We start from the raw sequence: 17016 nt of genomic DNA, 5'->3' as shown, positions 1-17016 counted from the left end.
GTCTCGCACAGTGTTTCTTTACCTAGGTGCCCCCACCTCCGAGTTTTCTCAAGACAAATTTTGACGGATGCGTACTGAATGGCGGGAGTATGGAAAGGGCTCGCTTCATCATCAAAGGTTTAGACTCCAAGATGATTGCAGCTGGTTGTTTCTAGATCTTTGACACCTCGGTATCGGAGGCGGAGTTGTGAGCAGCCTGGACTGGTGTGTGCTATGCTTGGCGCGAGCTGTGAGCTAGTGCTATCGTGCTTGAGGATGATTCGGCTACAGTTATTGGTTGGATTCAACAGGGACTGGGAGGGTGGGCGAGAACCACCCGCTGCTCAGGAATATCCAGGCTATGATCGGTGGTGGGATAGCCTTGCAGGCAAAGCATGTGTATCGAAAAGCCAACAGGGCAGCAAATTGGGTAGCCTCATATGTGGCTAACCATTTTGGGGAGACCTTTTAGCTAAAGGAGAGGGGATTACTCGGTGCATTTTGGAACTTGTTATCCTTTGACTTTTTTGGGTGTATTCGTACTCGTTATGTATGATACATCCATTTCAGCCCAAAAAAAAAGAGTCGTCGGTTGTTAGGACTTGTTGACATGTGCTGATTGTTCTCCTTGGCTGATTAGCTCGTCGACCAGAGCCGAAGTCGTTCGCCTCGGTTAGTCAGCTCCTCGGCTGGAGCCGAAGTTGTCCAAGATTGGCTTATGATGAGGCCATGGAGAGGTTGGTTTTGTTCGAGGTTGAGTGTCTAATATTTTCTCCATCAAGAGGTTTACTGGTCTCTCCACAGTTCCAGCAACTTTCTTCCATTGGAGAGAGAGAGAATTACTAGCAGAAGCATTTATTACCCATCAAGAAACCATTAGGAGTTAGAAAGCTTGATGCGGAGCTAAGGAACAAATGAACCGAGCAAAGTACCAGAGCTCCACATACATACAGTTTATATAATCAACAGAATCAACCTACAAGCATATTTTGACCAAGGAGGTTTACCGGCCCTCCATAGTTCCAGCAAGTAACTTTCGTTGGAGATTATGAGGAAGAGAACTACCAGACATACATGCAAATATACTTGTATAAGCTCTGAGACTAGTTTTTATCAAACCGAGCCAAGCTCAAGACCTGTTTGAGCTCAACTCATTTTCTAATTGAGCAACCTTACTGCATGCTACTGAATCATAAATATAATGGACACTGATGATCCACTAATATCTTTTATCTACGCACCTGCTCACCATCTTCATGTAGGTATATTTAGGATAAGAATGATGATTAAGATGCCACTCACAGAAGTTCAGTTCAGGGACCTTTTGCATGCAGTAGAGGGAATTTTTGAATAGATAGCTCATTACCTAAACTCATTCGTCCTGGTGAAATGTTACCCGCATGAAAGATCATAAAATACACATTCACATTGAAGCTCCCCAACAATTACTCTAAAATCAGATATATGCACCATCAAAGTTCTGTAATCCAGAGCACACAAGCAGACTACATGTAATTAGAAACGTAGACAATTCCTGATATGCTACAAGGCATTGACCCAATCTTAATGTCTGAAGTATATATATTTATATATCATATCATGCTTCTCATCCCAAAGAAATCATGCTGGTACTTCACTGCATAACAACTGCGTAGAATGCCATCTTTTGAATGCGCTTGCCTTAAAAACATACAGTATTTCGGAAAATGAACAAATCTATGCCTCCTAATTACAAGGATCACTAGTGCATATGGCAATTGGTCCAAGTGGTGGACTGTAAAATATGATCTGCAACATGTTTAGCCTGTCGTAAGGCCAATTTGTTCTCATAAAAAATATACATCAAATATTTCTAAAATTCTTGATTTTCATTTTTTCCCCTTTCTTTCTGTGTAACTGGCAAAGTCGCGAACTATTGATTACTTCAGGTTAAAGCGAAGGGAAAAACTTGTTCAGATTGTAAGGGAGGGAATAAAATTCTTCGCTCCTTGGATCTGTTCTATAAGATCTGAACTTTTCCCACCAATGCCAACCTCTATCCCTTCTTGTGGATGCTTCCCCACGCAGGAGAGTGAAATCCAAGAAGTAAGCAATTATGGCTGCCACGGTTGCAGGTGATGAAAATATCACGTTGACAACGTCATTAAACTGCAACATACAAGGAGTTCTCAGTCCAGCTTCGATGTGAACAAAATCAAACAGGTCAGAGGAAATCAACAAATAAGAGGCAGCAGAGATGCCACAAAGTTGCATCAACATTTGGTGTAGAGCTGGAAATGGGCTTGAGCCAGCCCGAAGACCATCGAGCCAGGCCGACTTCGGGTCGGCCTATGGGCTAGGCCCAAAAAATTTCGAGCTAGGATTGTGTTTAATTACAGAGCCTATTTATTTTTTGGGCTGAGCTCAGAGAGATCATTGTCCCGGCCCAAGCCCGAGCCCGAGCTTGAATTCAGACCTAAACCTAGCCCGGTTCAAGCATTTAAGCTAATTCCAAAATGAGCCTATTCAATACTCCAGGTCTCCAATGGGTTCATTGGGCTAGTGGGCGTCAAAGTATGTTTAATTGGTTGGATGTTTAATTTATTTTTATTACCCTTAATTTGACAACTGGATATTGAATTATAACTAATTTATTTTGGGTGTCATTCAAAAGTTTTTTTTTGTGGTTCGGGCCAGTCTAGTTTTTGGCCCAAACAAGTAATTCGAGCTGGCATAATTGGATTCGGGTCGGGCTTAGGCCGGGGTTTTCCAAATATTTTCGGGCCAAAGCCCAAAAACAAATTTCGGGCTGGACTCAGGTAGAGGTGAGGCCCTGCCCAGCCCGGCTCGTTTCTGGTGATGCATTGCAACTATAGATGAATGAACATCCGATAAAGATCATTAGGATGTCAGGTCCTTGAAGAATTTTATCATTATTGATTTTTTTTTAAAAAAAAAATTGAATTTGTCCAGGGCAGTTCCTGCACAAGAGAAGCATTTAACAGTTCTGCAATGCATCAAAAACCATCATATATTTTTAAAAAACTAAAAAAAAGAGAGAAATATAGGCAGAATCTAAACATTCACTTACTGCTCTTGAACGGGTGTGGACTGGGCCATAACCAGCCAGTATTTCATATTCCTTGAAGTATTCTGGCACTGACAAGCCCATAAACAAAGAAAACCCTAGTATAAATTTCGTCCGCAAGCTGTTAAGATTGCAGAACTGAAGAAAGCCAAGCCCAGCAGAAGCTGTTTGCAAAATAATAAACAATGGTCATAAGTTTTCAAAGGGAGAAAAGCATGGGGCAAACATTGACATTGAATTGAATTCCCACACCAACGAGAAAATTTTTTTACTACATTTCCTCTTTTTTACTACATTTCTTCTTTTTTACTTGAGTAGTTGATCATATTTTAAGGAACAATTAAATTAGTGCATAAGATGCTGTATGGTGGACCTGTTACAAACGAAGTTCATATATTAATTTCTCAAACTGCATGCAACAGTAATGATTATAGATTTAATCAAATGCAAATAGGGATGAAAACAGATTGGATTTTAGTATATCCATATCCACATCTATATTAATTGAGTGCAGACGAATATGGAAATGGATATTAAACATGCCAGAATTTATTTCCATATTTGTCCTAAATAGATACACATAGTAATTGAATATCAAATTTTTTTTCCTAAGCAGATACAAATATAAATTGGATTCCACTTTGGCTACAAAATAAGATTCTTGAGCATAGTTTGATAGGGACAAAATTAAATTAGAAAATTTAGAGATATATATATATATATATTAAAGTAGGAAAATGACAAGTACCTTGCATGCAGAATTTAGATAATTAACAGCCCTCTCCCTTGTCATCATGGATGCATGCACATCAATGTCAATGTTAGGGAAGCCCCCATACACATGTAAAAGTTTTTTTTTTGTTTAACCAAGGTATCCAGATATCTGAATCTAAAAAAACCTTAGTATCTGGATATCCGAATTTGAATCCCAGAGAAAAAAATCTTAATATTTGGATATATCCAAATTCAAATCTGAATAAAAACTTGGAATGTGTATCAGTTCCAAAAATTAATCAGTTTCTGTCTCTAAATCCAATTGATACAGATTTTTAGATGCAAACTCAATTCAATCATGATCCCAACTCTGGATTGGGTTTTATCCGACCCATTTTCAGCTGAAGATTCAAATGAAACTAATAATAAACATTGGTGACATTTAGTAAACAATATTTTAGCAAAAATATATTTGGTGGCATGACAAGTGGATCATAATTAGAATCCACACACAGACCAAACATGCTGCCAGTGAACATAGCAGATACTAGATACTCAAAAACAAATTTTGTTATGCAGCAAAGTGCATAACTTCCTGCAGCCCGAAGTGGAAGTATTATTATTCGAAGATCATTCTAGATTACTACCACTAGTATTAGCACATGTAATGCACCCAAAAGAAACACTCATGGCTATATGATATGACACCATCCGAGCAGGGAATTTTTCCAACTACTTATGCATCTTTATAAATACAATCCACTTTTCGCAGGAACGCTTCACCAGTTTATCTCCCATAAATAAATAGATATCTAGAACCGACCCAAAAGGACTGAAACTATAAAAGATGCAAGTATCTATTGAATGCATGGGGTCAGTTATCCAGGACAAGGAGTATTTGCCATAATAGAAGAAAAATGTGTTATAATAGAAGACATGATTACTAGCATGATTCCATTGTCATTTCCTAAATATGTGTTGTTACTGTTAATAATCACCTGTCAGTGCCATAGAGCTTCAGGTCATTAGTGACATTCTGATTATGTGTGCGTATTTATCTTTATAAGTATACAGACATAATGCATATACATACATATATACACATACATAGATACATACATAGGTAAGTAAAGGACAGGCCATGTGAACTGTTGCGACAAAATCTCCAAGAACCTTCAATCAAGATTGAAATATTTAAACTATAAAGGCACTCTTAAAATAAATGAAATTCCACTCCTTTATGGTAGTAGTGTTAAACAACCATAACCATAACCTTTTTCACTAACAACCATAACCATAATCAACAAGGTTAAATGAAACAATTTAAGTTCTGCTTTACATATATTTTCAAGTAAATAGTGCTAATAAAGCTATATATTATCAACATAAGCCTCATAAATCCCCTTTTCACAACTCCCATCTGGATTGTATCAGGCCTTACTCTCCTTGTTCCTCACTAAAGTGCACAAATCAAGCCCCTCTTGTTACTGGGCTTCCTCACCTCCACTGCACATGCTCACACCATTTTAACCAGTCCATTTTAAAATAGGTTTGTTCAACTCCAATACCTTTTTCCTTGTCTCCCTCTCTATCCTTCCTGATCTAATAATGTATTCAACTTAGCATTCTTATCTCTATAGCACAGCTTACTTAAATTGTCCATGTTTATGATCCATTATTCCAATTTGCAGAGCATGACAAGCCTATTTATTGTCTCACATAATTTGATCCCTCATATTTTAAACAAATAAATATGAAAGAAATTATGCTTAAGTGACACATAATCTTGAATGCAACAATAATATCACCTGTACTAAATTAATTTTGTCTGCTTGAATGAGAAGGTTATAGATGCTTTACAGCCTCCTAAAAATGTGTAGTTGAATGAATAAAGATGAAGAAAGCAAAGTAACCAAACAAAATCTCAGTTGTAACCGGCATTGGAAGTCTACACTACTAATGGCTTGCATGCTTGTCTGAACAAACAGACAGATGTGCCACTCAGCGACAACACTTTAAACTAAAAAAAATGACGCAGAAAAATGAATAACCACTGGAACATCCATCCAAAGAATCACATACCAGCATAGGCAAAGAGTACGCAGTACAAAGCAGCAACAATGGGTAAAGGTATTGATGCAAGAATTGCTCCAAACTTTCCTGGTTTATTTTGGACAGTACACAAATATTGCATCAGAATAACATTACACAAATAATGGTTTCTACTTCCACTATGTATACTTAGAAAATCACCTAAAATGGAGAAGAAAAGCATAAAGCAAGCTGCAATTTGAATAACTCTCCGGCTTCCAACTCGTGTCAATCCCAAGAGACCTGCATTTTCACTGTTCAAGTAACCCGCTAGTAAGTCATTTCAAATTTAACCACTTGCAAACTTGTTTTTCTTTATTCTTTATGAACCACCAGAGCTTTTTAGCTTATTACACTGATGCTGCTGAGCCATTTGCAGTACCAAACATTCCATCCAACAATATACCTATTCCCTGAAACTCCAAATGTGTGAGAAACAATACTAAAAATTGTGCTATAAGTAATGGCAATAAACAGAAGCAGAATATCTTGTCACCTGCCAGCCAATGCCCCGACTAAAAATGGCAGGTGGTATTGGTGTAGCACTTGCAAATCTTGACACTGCAATGAGAGTACCAGTTGACTGAAAATAAAGAAACTTTAATTAGAAAGTTAAAATGGTAATGGCCAAACCATGCTATGGTTCCCACTGGAACAAATTATAGTGCCTTCTAGCAAACACTCTATACATTTAACTAATCTTCAAGTGAAAGAGGTGCAAACCCTCCAGAGCTAACAAACCACCAATTATATTCAATCTTGGCATCTATCCATATAAAAATCCTGAAGTAAAAAGGATTGTCAACTTGTCATGCTTCCACAGAAACTACCCAGCTTGGACATTTGTGAGACATCTGTTTTACATGTGCAACCCCTTTTAGACCAAATGCACTTAGATATGTCTAAATTTCCCAGAATCCCTAGAAAGTTTTACTTATACATCCATGTCTAAGGGCATATTCTACTTGCTAAGTTGCTTTCAATTCACAGCCAACCACAGGTCAAAAATGAACATTCTCAACACACTCTATTAGTATAGACTCGAAATACAAATCTTAAAACACTATGCATCATTGATATTATGTATAACTCATGATAAAGGTAAGAGAGATGCTGATTTTAATGCAACTCCAATCAAGATAAATCAGCAAAAAGCTACAGGATAAGGGTGAAATGAGAAGATTAAGATATTAAGCGAAGATATGGTTCAGACAAGAAGGGCAAAGATCGTCCTAGACAATGCTTAACTATCTGTGATAACACAAGGAAAACTCAAAAAAGGTTGGTCTAAAATATTTAATCAAGCTATTTGTGAATTTATATATCCAATTCAACCTTTAGATATTTGATCAATTTTCTTCGGTGCCAACCCACAACTAGAAAACATGCCATGATTATTTCTATCTGGACTGACTTTCTGCCATTTGTTCGATAAGAAAGCTTCATCTCCATCAACATAATACTTCCAAATAAAAGGACTAATGTCATTTATTTGAGATATGCTTCACGTTTTCTTTAATACCAGGGGAGTTGAACTATTGACTACGGCCAAATAAGCTAGAACCCACCTGCTGCAGCCTGCCAATTAAGGCCAGCCAACTTGTGTGAGGCGGGCCGCTTGAACCGGGGCCCTATTCTCTTAATTTAGTGTTGTTTTTCCAATCCGAATTACTCTGCTATTGGAGTTATGCGGGGGTGCAGCCTAGCAAACCAACTTCAATAATCAAGCACAACTTAGCCCCATAGCAGATATTCTACCATCATCATAGTATCTGATTTCAACATCCCAAACATTTAGTCCCCCACTGCCTCCTTAAATGATATCCCTTCTATGCCATCAACAGTGTTCATGCGCCTCTAAAATAACAGGGAGAGTTAGAGCTGAAGTGTCAATTGCAACATCATCATGGAGCAACTTCAGTTCAGCTCGAGAAGGATTTGCTTAATTTGCAATACAAATAATCTTGGAACCAAGTTTAAGCAATCGCTGTCCAGCTCATGCACAGCTCAGCATGAGCCCAATATAATGAATATTTTAGATCTTATATCCAGCAATAAAGTTGCTGTCTCCAATAAGAAATGATGGTGGGAAACTAAATTTTTTTCTCCAAAGGGAGCTGTGTATAAGGAGAAAATGCAACATGAGTGACGAAGCACTAGAAAAGAGCCATGCATGAACAACCATGTTCTGTTCATGACAATTCTAGTTGTTCTGGAAGTTCTGATGTAGTAGATTTAATCAAGTTGACCTTGAGTTGAGCAAAGCTTAGCTAGTCGAGGCTCGCTTGACTAGATCCCCACAGAGCACAATCTCATGATTTCAACGTGTAGAAAGGAAAGATGATTTCAGCTTTTGCCACTTTCATTACAGAAAACATGTAAAACCATAAAACATCTTGCAGCCATTATTACTACCAGTCAATACATCAAGCTTAGAAAAAGGAATAAGAAGAAACAGGTGCAATCTACATGAGCCTTGCCCAACTGATAATTAGACTTCTTGATACAGCACAGCAGAAGATTAGGGCTGAAATCAGCATTATTTTCAGATGAAGCAGTTATTCAAGACAGAGAAAAGAAAGAAGAGAGTGGAGAAGGTGTACTTGAAGAATTTAAGGAAATTAGAGAAAGAAGAAAAGAAGCCAACAAGGTTCCAAGAAGAAAAAAGGCTTTGATTTAATACTAGAATGCAATTATCTCTATATAAAGCATGGAAACCTTTTAAGTTTTAACTGCTAGCCCAAAAAAAATAAAGTTAAAATCAAGGTTCAATATCTCAGTACCAGACTCGTACGGGTACCATCTTGGTACAGTGTTGGTATGCATGGTACAAAGGTCAATTTGGTAATCCCCTATACTGCATATAAGGTTTGGTATCGGTACCCATCATATAGGTCATTGTTCCTCTCTTTCCCTCTAATTCCTACTGGCCAGCCCCAAAAAAAGAGCCTAACAATCTATTCTAGCTAATGTGGCAATAATAGTTTAATATACCACATCATATATTAATCTAAGCCCTCAATTCAATAGATTAACTCATCTGATGTTCACCGTTACAACAGAATTAAGCAAGCTAAATATAGAAGTCCAGCCAAGGTTAGATGAACCGACCGAACCGACGTACCGATGAAGACCGGTACCGGTTCGGTACCCGAACCGTACCGGTTCTGAAAAGAAAATGCGCGGACGCGCGCTGCAGAGGGGCAACGCGTGGGCTCGCTACACCGCACAGCGAGCCCGCGCGGGGAATCGCGCACGCATGGTTCCCCGCACGTCGACCATGACCCCACCGCGTGGAACGCGCATGAGCACGAGTCGGGGACATGTTTCTCCACTCGCGCCCGCGTCCCCGCGTGTAGGCGCGCTCCCCGCGGCCTCTCTCTCTTTTTCTTTTCTTCTTCCCTCTCTCCTCTCTTCTTCTTCCCTCTCTCCTCCTCTCTTCTCCTCTCTTCCCCCTTCTTCCCCACGAGTACCGGTACAAACCGGTGCGGTTCACACTGGTACAAGCCCGAACCGGTGCGGTTCGACCGTACCCGGGCTTGTACCGGTGCGATTCGCACAGGTACAGACAAAGAACCGTTTGGTTCCGACCTTTTACCGGTACGGCACAGGCTGAACCGGTCGATTCCCAACTGATTCAGCAGACCTTGAGTCCAGCTAACTGAGATAAAAATTAAATTCTACAATCATCATCAAAAATCGACATATATCAGTTTTAGTTGCCAAAGCATGGAATATCAAATCATTCTAACTCAAATGTAAATGGATAAATCACAGAGTCAAAGCACTAGAATGATCTACTGATGATTGCCAACCAGGTGAGCAACTAATAAACAAGAGGTTCAACTATCATTTCAACACCTCTACTTTCTTAGCACTACTCTTAATCTAAGTTCCCTCCAACCAACCAGGCAACTATATTATTGAAACTAGGGGACAACTACACAAAAACACCCCATATCTGCACTGGATCAGCCAACTCTAATTTTATGAGATGTCTTTGTATATATAGTAGTTCTAAATTAAATAAGAAAATAGAATAAGACATTTCAGGCGTTTCTCGCCTAATTTCACATGTAATTCTAAAAAAATTGCATTCTCTGCTCTGTTTCAATTGATTAATTTACAGTCCCTTGTTCTTCAAGCATAGTTTTAAATAAAGCATTCATCTAATCAGATGTCATCATCAAGAAGTCTATGAATCTTAATATGCCACCTTGGTTTTATCCATGTTTTTCTTTATTGGTTATGATACACATGTAAATGTACGCGGCTACTGCTAAAGATTTTATATATGGAGTAAAATTCTAGAAAGATTTTACTAATATCACTACCTTATAAAATTATTTAAGATTTTTTTGACATATTACGTTCTTAACCTAGATAAGCTTAAGTTTTGCTATGTTAGAAAACCACTATAAATTTGTATTTTGGAGAACATGAGTCATGAAAATCCCTACATAAGGAGAGTTTCTCCCTTGGGCTCCTCTAACAGCACCAGAATCCTATTTTATAGAAGTTAGAATAGTTTAAACATTTAAGGGAGATATCTAATTAGGGTTGCAAAGGAAATTGAAAAGTTCGAAAATATAGCTGCTTTAAATAGTGTTAGGATTTTTTAAAGTATATCCTGAACCTTATTAATCCCCAGCATACAACTATCCATATTCATTTATTAAGACAAAAGCAAGAGAACAATATAATCAACTTTTATGTACCATACAAACCAGGTGGTACGATGCATACTATACAGACCCAATAGGATACAAATATCCAAGGCAGAGCTCGGTATGCCACCCATCCAAAGTGTACTATACTTTTGTATCAGGGCTTTTCGGGTGTAACACAAGTTGCTACTAGAGCTTTTTGGGGCATGCCACCATTATTTTTGGGGCATATAATAACGTAATAATAAAGCACCCGATGCAGAGGATGGGATCGAGACCAAAAACATTGGATATAATTGAAAAAAAAAAAAGAGACCACAAGTGCCCCAAACATACAATCACATGAATAATCCACATGATTAGAACTAGTTTACCTTTTAGAATAGCCTAGAGTACATGTTATCATGTAAGCATGTATGGACTAGTAAAAGTCTAATATTTTACTTAACTATGCATATATTACATCTTGCCAATGTTTTAAAAGTTTGCTAGAGTACCACTTAACCTTTAAATTTGCAAGCTAAGAGGAATGAGAATCAGATGTTGAAACATGACAAAATGTCATCCATTGGTCAAAAAAAAGGCTAAGAAACAGCATCTCTCAACAGACTTGGAATGGTAAAATTTGTGCAACATACATTTATGAGAGAACTCAAATGGGTTAACCTTCAAGACAAGTAATCTCAACTTCATGTCAACTTTTTCTGGACTTCCAGGGTTTTACCAAACCGAGTTTAAGCATGATATAAATTCAAAAACTGTAAAATAACGTTGATAGGGAGATATGTGGGAGGGCAACCACAATATTTGAAATAAAAAGCAGAATCTCACCAGTCTCCAACTTAGATAGAAAATGGCATTTCATTTGGCTAAAAGTAACTTCAACGACTCAAACTTTATTATCTATTTCATTCAACCTGAATATAAAACAAAAGATTTTGATTATATTGCGAATGCCCATACTTAAATGGATCACCTGAAACAATCGGTCAGTTCTACAGTATGCTGCTGAAGGCCAGGTGGGGAATATCCAAAGGACTAGATGTCTAAAGGGATATAATACTAAAATAAAACATGATACTTCCTCATAAAGTGCAGCACAATCCCCTTCTGAAACATAAAGCATAAAAGCATGTAGGGCCCTCTTCAAAAGGTGTCTCACCATACTTTCTGGCTATTGTTAGCAAAACAAGCTAGTTGTGGGGGCGGGGAGACTCTTAGGGCCTAAGCTATGACCTAATCCCTACTTGATCCAACATGTCCACCAAAGGAACCTTCTTAAGCAACTTTCCATTGTTACCTTGACCCTTCACTGTTATCATCTACCTGCTGACCTCTTTCACGATCAGCATTAGGGATTTTCAACTTTTATATTCCTTACACATAATCCATTTATCAATTTGCATCTGTGATTGTTATTGTAAGAAATTCTTAACCACGGAAATCCAAGCAAAATTTCATGAAGGTCACTATAAAAATATCACACCATGTATGGCAGTACTTTCTGACAGAAATGACGACCAAGCATCATAGATGTTGATCCATGCAACATGATATATGTTTTGATTCCTCTCAACCTTTAGGTGAAGCTGTTGTAAAGCTCAAGCATGATGACATTCATAAATGATGGTAATATTCAAATATTCCACTTGGTTATTATTTTTTCCACCATGGTTTCCCACTTATACGTGCCATCTAGAATCCACCATCATGGAAGCCATCAATTCTGAAGATAAGCAAACTCAGATAATAATCTTTCTCATCTTAATCTTCATCCATCTCAGAAGATTTTTTCTCCACATGTTCTATCAAGAACAAAAATAGGGTTCCCAAAAAAAGGTGTAATGTCACACAATTTACACATTTATGGCATGTATTAGCATTGCAGTCTGTCATTGAATATTAGACATAGTGACCTTTCTTTCATCAATTCTTCTAGGATCCTTCGTAATGTTATCACTAGTGGCCATCGTATTCACTGCTTCACTACAGTCATCCCGCAATACAAAATGAAAGATGAGTTACAAAATACTCCTATCCCAGAACTCATGCATCTGGTACCTTTGACATTCAAATATCATTCTGTTTTTGGTTCTTAAGTACCATTTTCTTGGTCTCCAAAGGGGTAGTACCGTAATCACAAGATAAATGAGGTGCCATGACACCAGAATCAAGTTACAATAATAATAATCTATAAGTTCCATTGTGAGTTTGTATATAGACCAACTAGACAAGTCTTAGCTAAGCTTAAAATATAAGATACTTAAGTATTATGAGCATTTTTTCATGGTCTTAGGCCTCAATGTGAATGATTATGGATAACTCAACATGCAAATTATATTTTCTATTATGTATCTCCATGATTTTACCATAGTATCCATCAATAGGGATCTTTAAACTATTGAAACATTATTATCTAAACTGTAAGAGATTTTTACAGAAAACCCTAACTTATAGTTGGTAACATCAAGTTCGAAAAAAAATAGCTCAGCATTCAGGTAAAGCCATCACTTGTTCATCCCCCTCTCAATCCCCCCCTCCCCCTGGGATTATTATCGTCATAACTGGTTTACTAAAACAAAAATATCCATTTAACCAGCTCTGTAAAATCTTATGCTTAAGGTCCAAAACAGATTCTTGATACACCAGTTGGAAAAGGGTAGACAAGGAAAAAAGGGCAACTGCAACAGATATTGTTATTCTTGGAGGGTTACAAAATTCAAGATATCTAAACTTCAACTGAATTTAACTGAAATATGGAAATAGTTCCAGTAGTATAATACTGGTTCTGTTTGAAATACACTTGTAGAAAAACAAACAATAAATACGTCTTGGTAAAAGCTTGAGAACATTTCATAATCCTTGTATTGGCATCCACAAATTTACCAAGTTGATTCTTAGAAATCTATGCAATATCATTTGGGATAATTCCACCAACGAACATGCAACTTTTGCTGTCTTCAGCAAAAGACAGCAATTGTCAACATAATTTAAAACTGATTCAAAGAAAATTTTCTTCTGAATGCACAAGAAGCAATAACTAAACAATCTTGTTTCAAGATGTAGTAGAAAAGGTTAAGAGACAATCAAATTGATGAAATAACAAGTGGATCTACGTAGCATCTACAATATACAAACCTCAATTAATGAAGCAAAGGAAGCAGCCATCATAGCAAAAACATCCCCTGCATCAAAAGTGGGACCTCCCCATTGAAATGGATAGGGAACTTTTATCCTGCATGTAATTGTAGAAAACAATATATTAACCCATTTTTTATTTGGAAGTAACAGTAGGAGTGCCACCTTCAAAATTCAAGCACAGAACCTCTCCCTAGCACATACCCTGAGAGACTGCCGACAAGCAGACCCATGTCCCATTGGTAGAAAAAATATAAGATCATCTTAAATATTTATAAAAAAAGAAACGAAAATAACTTTTTTTTTGTGCAGACGACATGTGTCCGCATTCTAACGGCAGCATTAAGCCATTCTTCATTGTTTTTTCTCTCATAAAAGTAAAATAACATAAATCACGATATTGATCAAATTTAAAGCGCTTCTTCTGATCTGCATTTGACACCACAATCAGTATGTCTCAATAAACAAAAAGCCAAGTCAAAGTGCACCAAATCAATAGCCATGATTTTTCAAACGAGCATTGTTTACGATTTGTTAGCTATTTAGTGGAAGAATTACTTTTGAGTCTCACGTCAACAATTCCAAATTACTAGCAAGACAGACTCGGTAGATATGTGCAAGACAGAAGAGAAAGTTGTAGTCCCACTGCCTATGTTGACGAAAATTTTCAAGTAGATTTCAATAAAGCCCAATGCCCATATAAAGGTCTAAGGCCATATTCCCTACACAGATAAAATCTTGAAAAACTGTTAGGGAAAGTACAAATGAAAGAACCATGTGTTAACTATGTGTTAAGGCAAAACACATTGTAGAAAAGAAGATAATTCGAAAAGGCATCCCTACAGAAAGCTACAGGATCCAGCCAGTCTATAGTATGGTGGTTGCTATGAACAATATGGAAAGCATGAGGGGAAAAAACACATATGACATCAATTTGAAGAAAAAGGAAAAAGTGAATGCAAACTAATAAATCCAACCAATTGGAGTTGCAATACCATTTGGAAGCACGAAATAGGCCAGAGCGATCCGCACGGCAACTAAACTGTGTCTGTGGAGGCCTATGTTTATAAGCACCAGCCACAGTCAAAATGTACGCATAAGCCCAGACAATTGCAACAGTAATTAGCACTGCAAATCGATCAAAGATTGCTCTCCTTCTGCCAATTGCATGGGGAACATACTGCAGATAATGAACACCCCAAGTAAACAAAGTCATATGGTAGAACCATTGATATCAGACAGCACGAAAGCACTCAAATAGTAATCCCGAACAACAATTCACTTAGGTCATGCAAACCCAATTACCTGCGAGAAGAATATTAACAGAACAAGTGCCGGAAGCCCAACTTCAACACATCTTGCCAACTAGAAGCATGAACCAGAAACAGAACACACCAACCCAAGAAATGAGACGATTATACTGATCATGAACTAATGAACAGGAGGACCCCTTAAAGAACAGAGATTACTTACATTGGGAAAACCAATGTAGAAAAGCCCAAGCGCGGCAAGAGTCACAAAAGGAACTGCTGCAAGGGGGCTAAGAAACCTAAACCCATCGAAAAGAACATCAATATTTAATCTGGCAGAGAAAAAGAAGATAAAGAAAAACAGAGAAGCAGAATTTTAAAACCAAAAAAAAAGAAAATTTGATAAAAGTTTTATTCCTCATATTCTGATATCCAGTAAACCCAATTACAAAGAAGGATAAGAAAGAAGAAAAAGAGAAGCAAAGAGACCTCATAACGATTCTCCAAATGCCCAAGAACCCAACAATTATCTGAAAACTGGAAGCAGCAATCAGAGCCCCCTGTATCGCCCTCATAGTTTGCACAAACCTCTGATAAAAAAGAACATAAATCACCCCCAATACATTTAAAAACAAAAAAAAAAGGAAGAGAGTTGCATATAATCTACAAGAAACAGACCTCATATGGATCAATGATGTAAACGAAGCGCCTGCTGAGAATAATAGAGATGGTGGGGAGGAGATAAGTGAAGGAACCCCCGATCACAGCCGGAAGCCGGGTCCCAAAGTAGGCCTGCAGCAAAGTATTGATCCCGGCAACGAAAAGCAGCGTCTGAATCACCCTCGCCTTCTCCTCCTGCACCCGTTTCGTTTCAAAAAACAGTTCAAACGGATGAAACAGAGAAAAAGGTGCCACCTTTGATTCAAAAAGGTCGAGAGAGAGAGAGAGAGGGAGCGAGAGAGACAGAATCAGAGAGAAACTCACTGCGCCGCCGCCCATTTGGGGGACGAGGATGGTGGGAATGAGGACGGTGGTGCCGAGCATCACCAGATAGTGCTGGAATCCCAGAACAATGGCTTCCGCTGGAGACCAAAAGAGAAGCAAATAAGAATTGGCGATGAGAAGGGAAGAAGCAATGATGAAAAAACGAGACTGACCCCATGGCGGAGGGCTAGCGAGGCAGAAGTCGATGCCGGGCAATTGCTCTTTAACAGGGTGTGGAACGAACTCGTCCAGCTTCGCCGGGGGACCAGGGGGCTTCGCCGGGGGGGCCATCGCCGCCGCCGCAAGGTCTCTCTCGCTCGCTCTCTCGCTCCTCCGGGACTGCGCGCGAGTGTGGAGAAGTTAAACGCACGGAAGAGCGTTAGCATATAGCGCGGTCTCTCCGGCTTTCTCCCTCCTACTGGAATTACTTAATGGGATTAATTAGCCTCGCTGGGGATGTTTATTCTTGTCAATAAAGTTAATGCCATTTTGCTCTTCTTATTAAACGCGAACCATTCGAAATGGAGGAGGTAGGAGAAGCCAGAGAGCCTGGAAACCATGGGAAGGAAATTGGTTTCTATATGAGGTTCAGGAATCTAGTGGGAAGGAAATTGGTTTAACTACCATTTGGCTGACAGTCACACCCATCTTTGACCGATATTCCGATATTTTCACACTTGCTTTCTCTATGGAGTTCATCAATCTATTACGTTAGATGATTAATGCTCAAACCCATATGGGTTGTTTGCACTTTTCCACGTACATGAGCATGTAGTTTGCTTGCCCTGAAAATGATCTTCATGTGACATAAAGTATTATGCAAATATATCCAATCATGTTACGCATATTCTTGTCACTACAATTGATTAGAATTCATATTCAATTTAGAAAGGCATAGTCTTTCTCTTTTTTTTTTAAATAAAAAAACTTATTGGCGTCATGATAATCCATACAAATGATCAATTTATTTGGAGCAAATATTATTTATATATGCTAGATTTAATACAGTATACTTGTTTCTTTCTCTTGATCTTAGAGTATATTTATGAAGGGTTGTACTGTGAAAAGGGTATGAATTTCAGAGAGAAGAGAGGTGCCTATTCCATGGTTAGAGGTGGAGTTGAAA

At 38.2% G+C, this 17016-nt stretch overlaps 1 protein-coding gene across 1 annotated transcript; it reads right to left on the bottom strand.

Moving 5' to 3' along the window:
* Positions 1 to 1619: 1619 nt before the first annotated feature.
* On the bottom strand, positions 1620 to 16428 carry LOC120107496 (nucleobase-ascorbate transporter LPE1-like). The gene is made up of 14 exons (XM_039120787.1): positions 16064 to 16428; positions 15891 to 15988; positions 15585 to 15761; positions 15396 to 15496; positions 15130 to 15205; positions 14962 to 15021; positions 14652 to 14836; positions 13657 to 13753; positions 6348 to 6434; positions 6206 to 6264; positions 6014 to 6105; positions 5843 to 5920; positions 3050 to 3210; positions 1620 to 2127 (listed from the first exon to the last, which is right to left on the bottom strand). Exons 1-14 carry the CDS (start codon positions 16179 to 16181, stop codon positions 1909 to 1911), a joined length of 1608 nt encoding a protein of 535 aa, XP_038976715.1. The 5' UTR covers positions 16182 to 16428; the 3' UTR covers positions 1620 to 1908.
* Positions 16429 to 17016: the final 588 nt, after the last annotated feature.

This window comes from Phoenix dactylifera, unplaced genomic scaffold (assembly GCF_009389715.1).
Source record: "Phoenix dactylifera cultivar Barhee BC4 unplaced genomic scaffold, palm_55x_up_171113_PBpolish2nd_filt_p 000882F, whole genome shotgun sequence".
Classification (NCBI taxonomy): Eukaryota; Viridiplantae; Streptophyta; class Magnoliopsida; order Arecales; family Arecaceae; genus Phoenix; species Phoenix dactylifera.
Note: the sequence above shows the minus strand (reverse complement) of the source record. Positions and strands in the feature narration are given on the sequence as shown.

Coding starts and splice junctions, on each gene's coding strand:
- LOC120107496 (XM_039120787.1), bottom strand. CDS start 16,181: ATGGCCCCCCCGGCGAAGCCCCCTGGTCCCCCGGCGAAGCTGGACGAG. Junction 6,265..6,347: donor GTCGGGGCATTGGCTGGCAG/GTGACAAGATAT, acceptor TTGGAGTTTCAG/GGAATAGGTATATTGTTGGA. Junction 3,211..5,842: donor CGTACTCTTTGCCTATGCTG/GTATGTGATTCT, acceptor TTTTGCAAACAG/CTTCTGCTGGGCTTGGCTTT.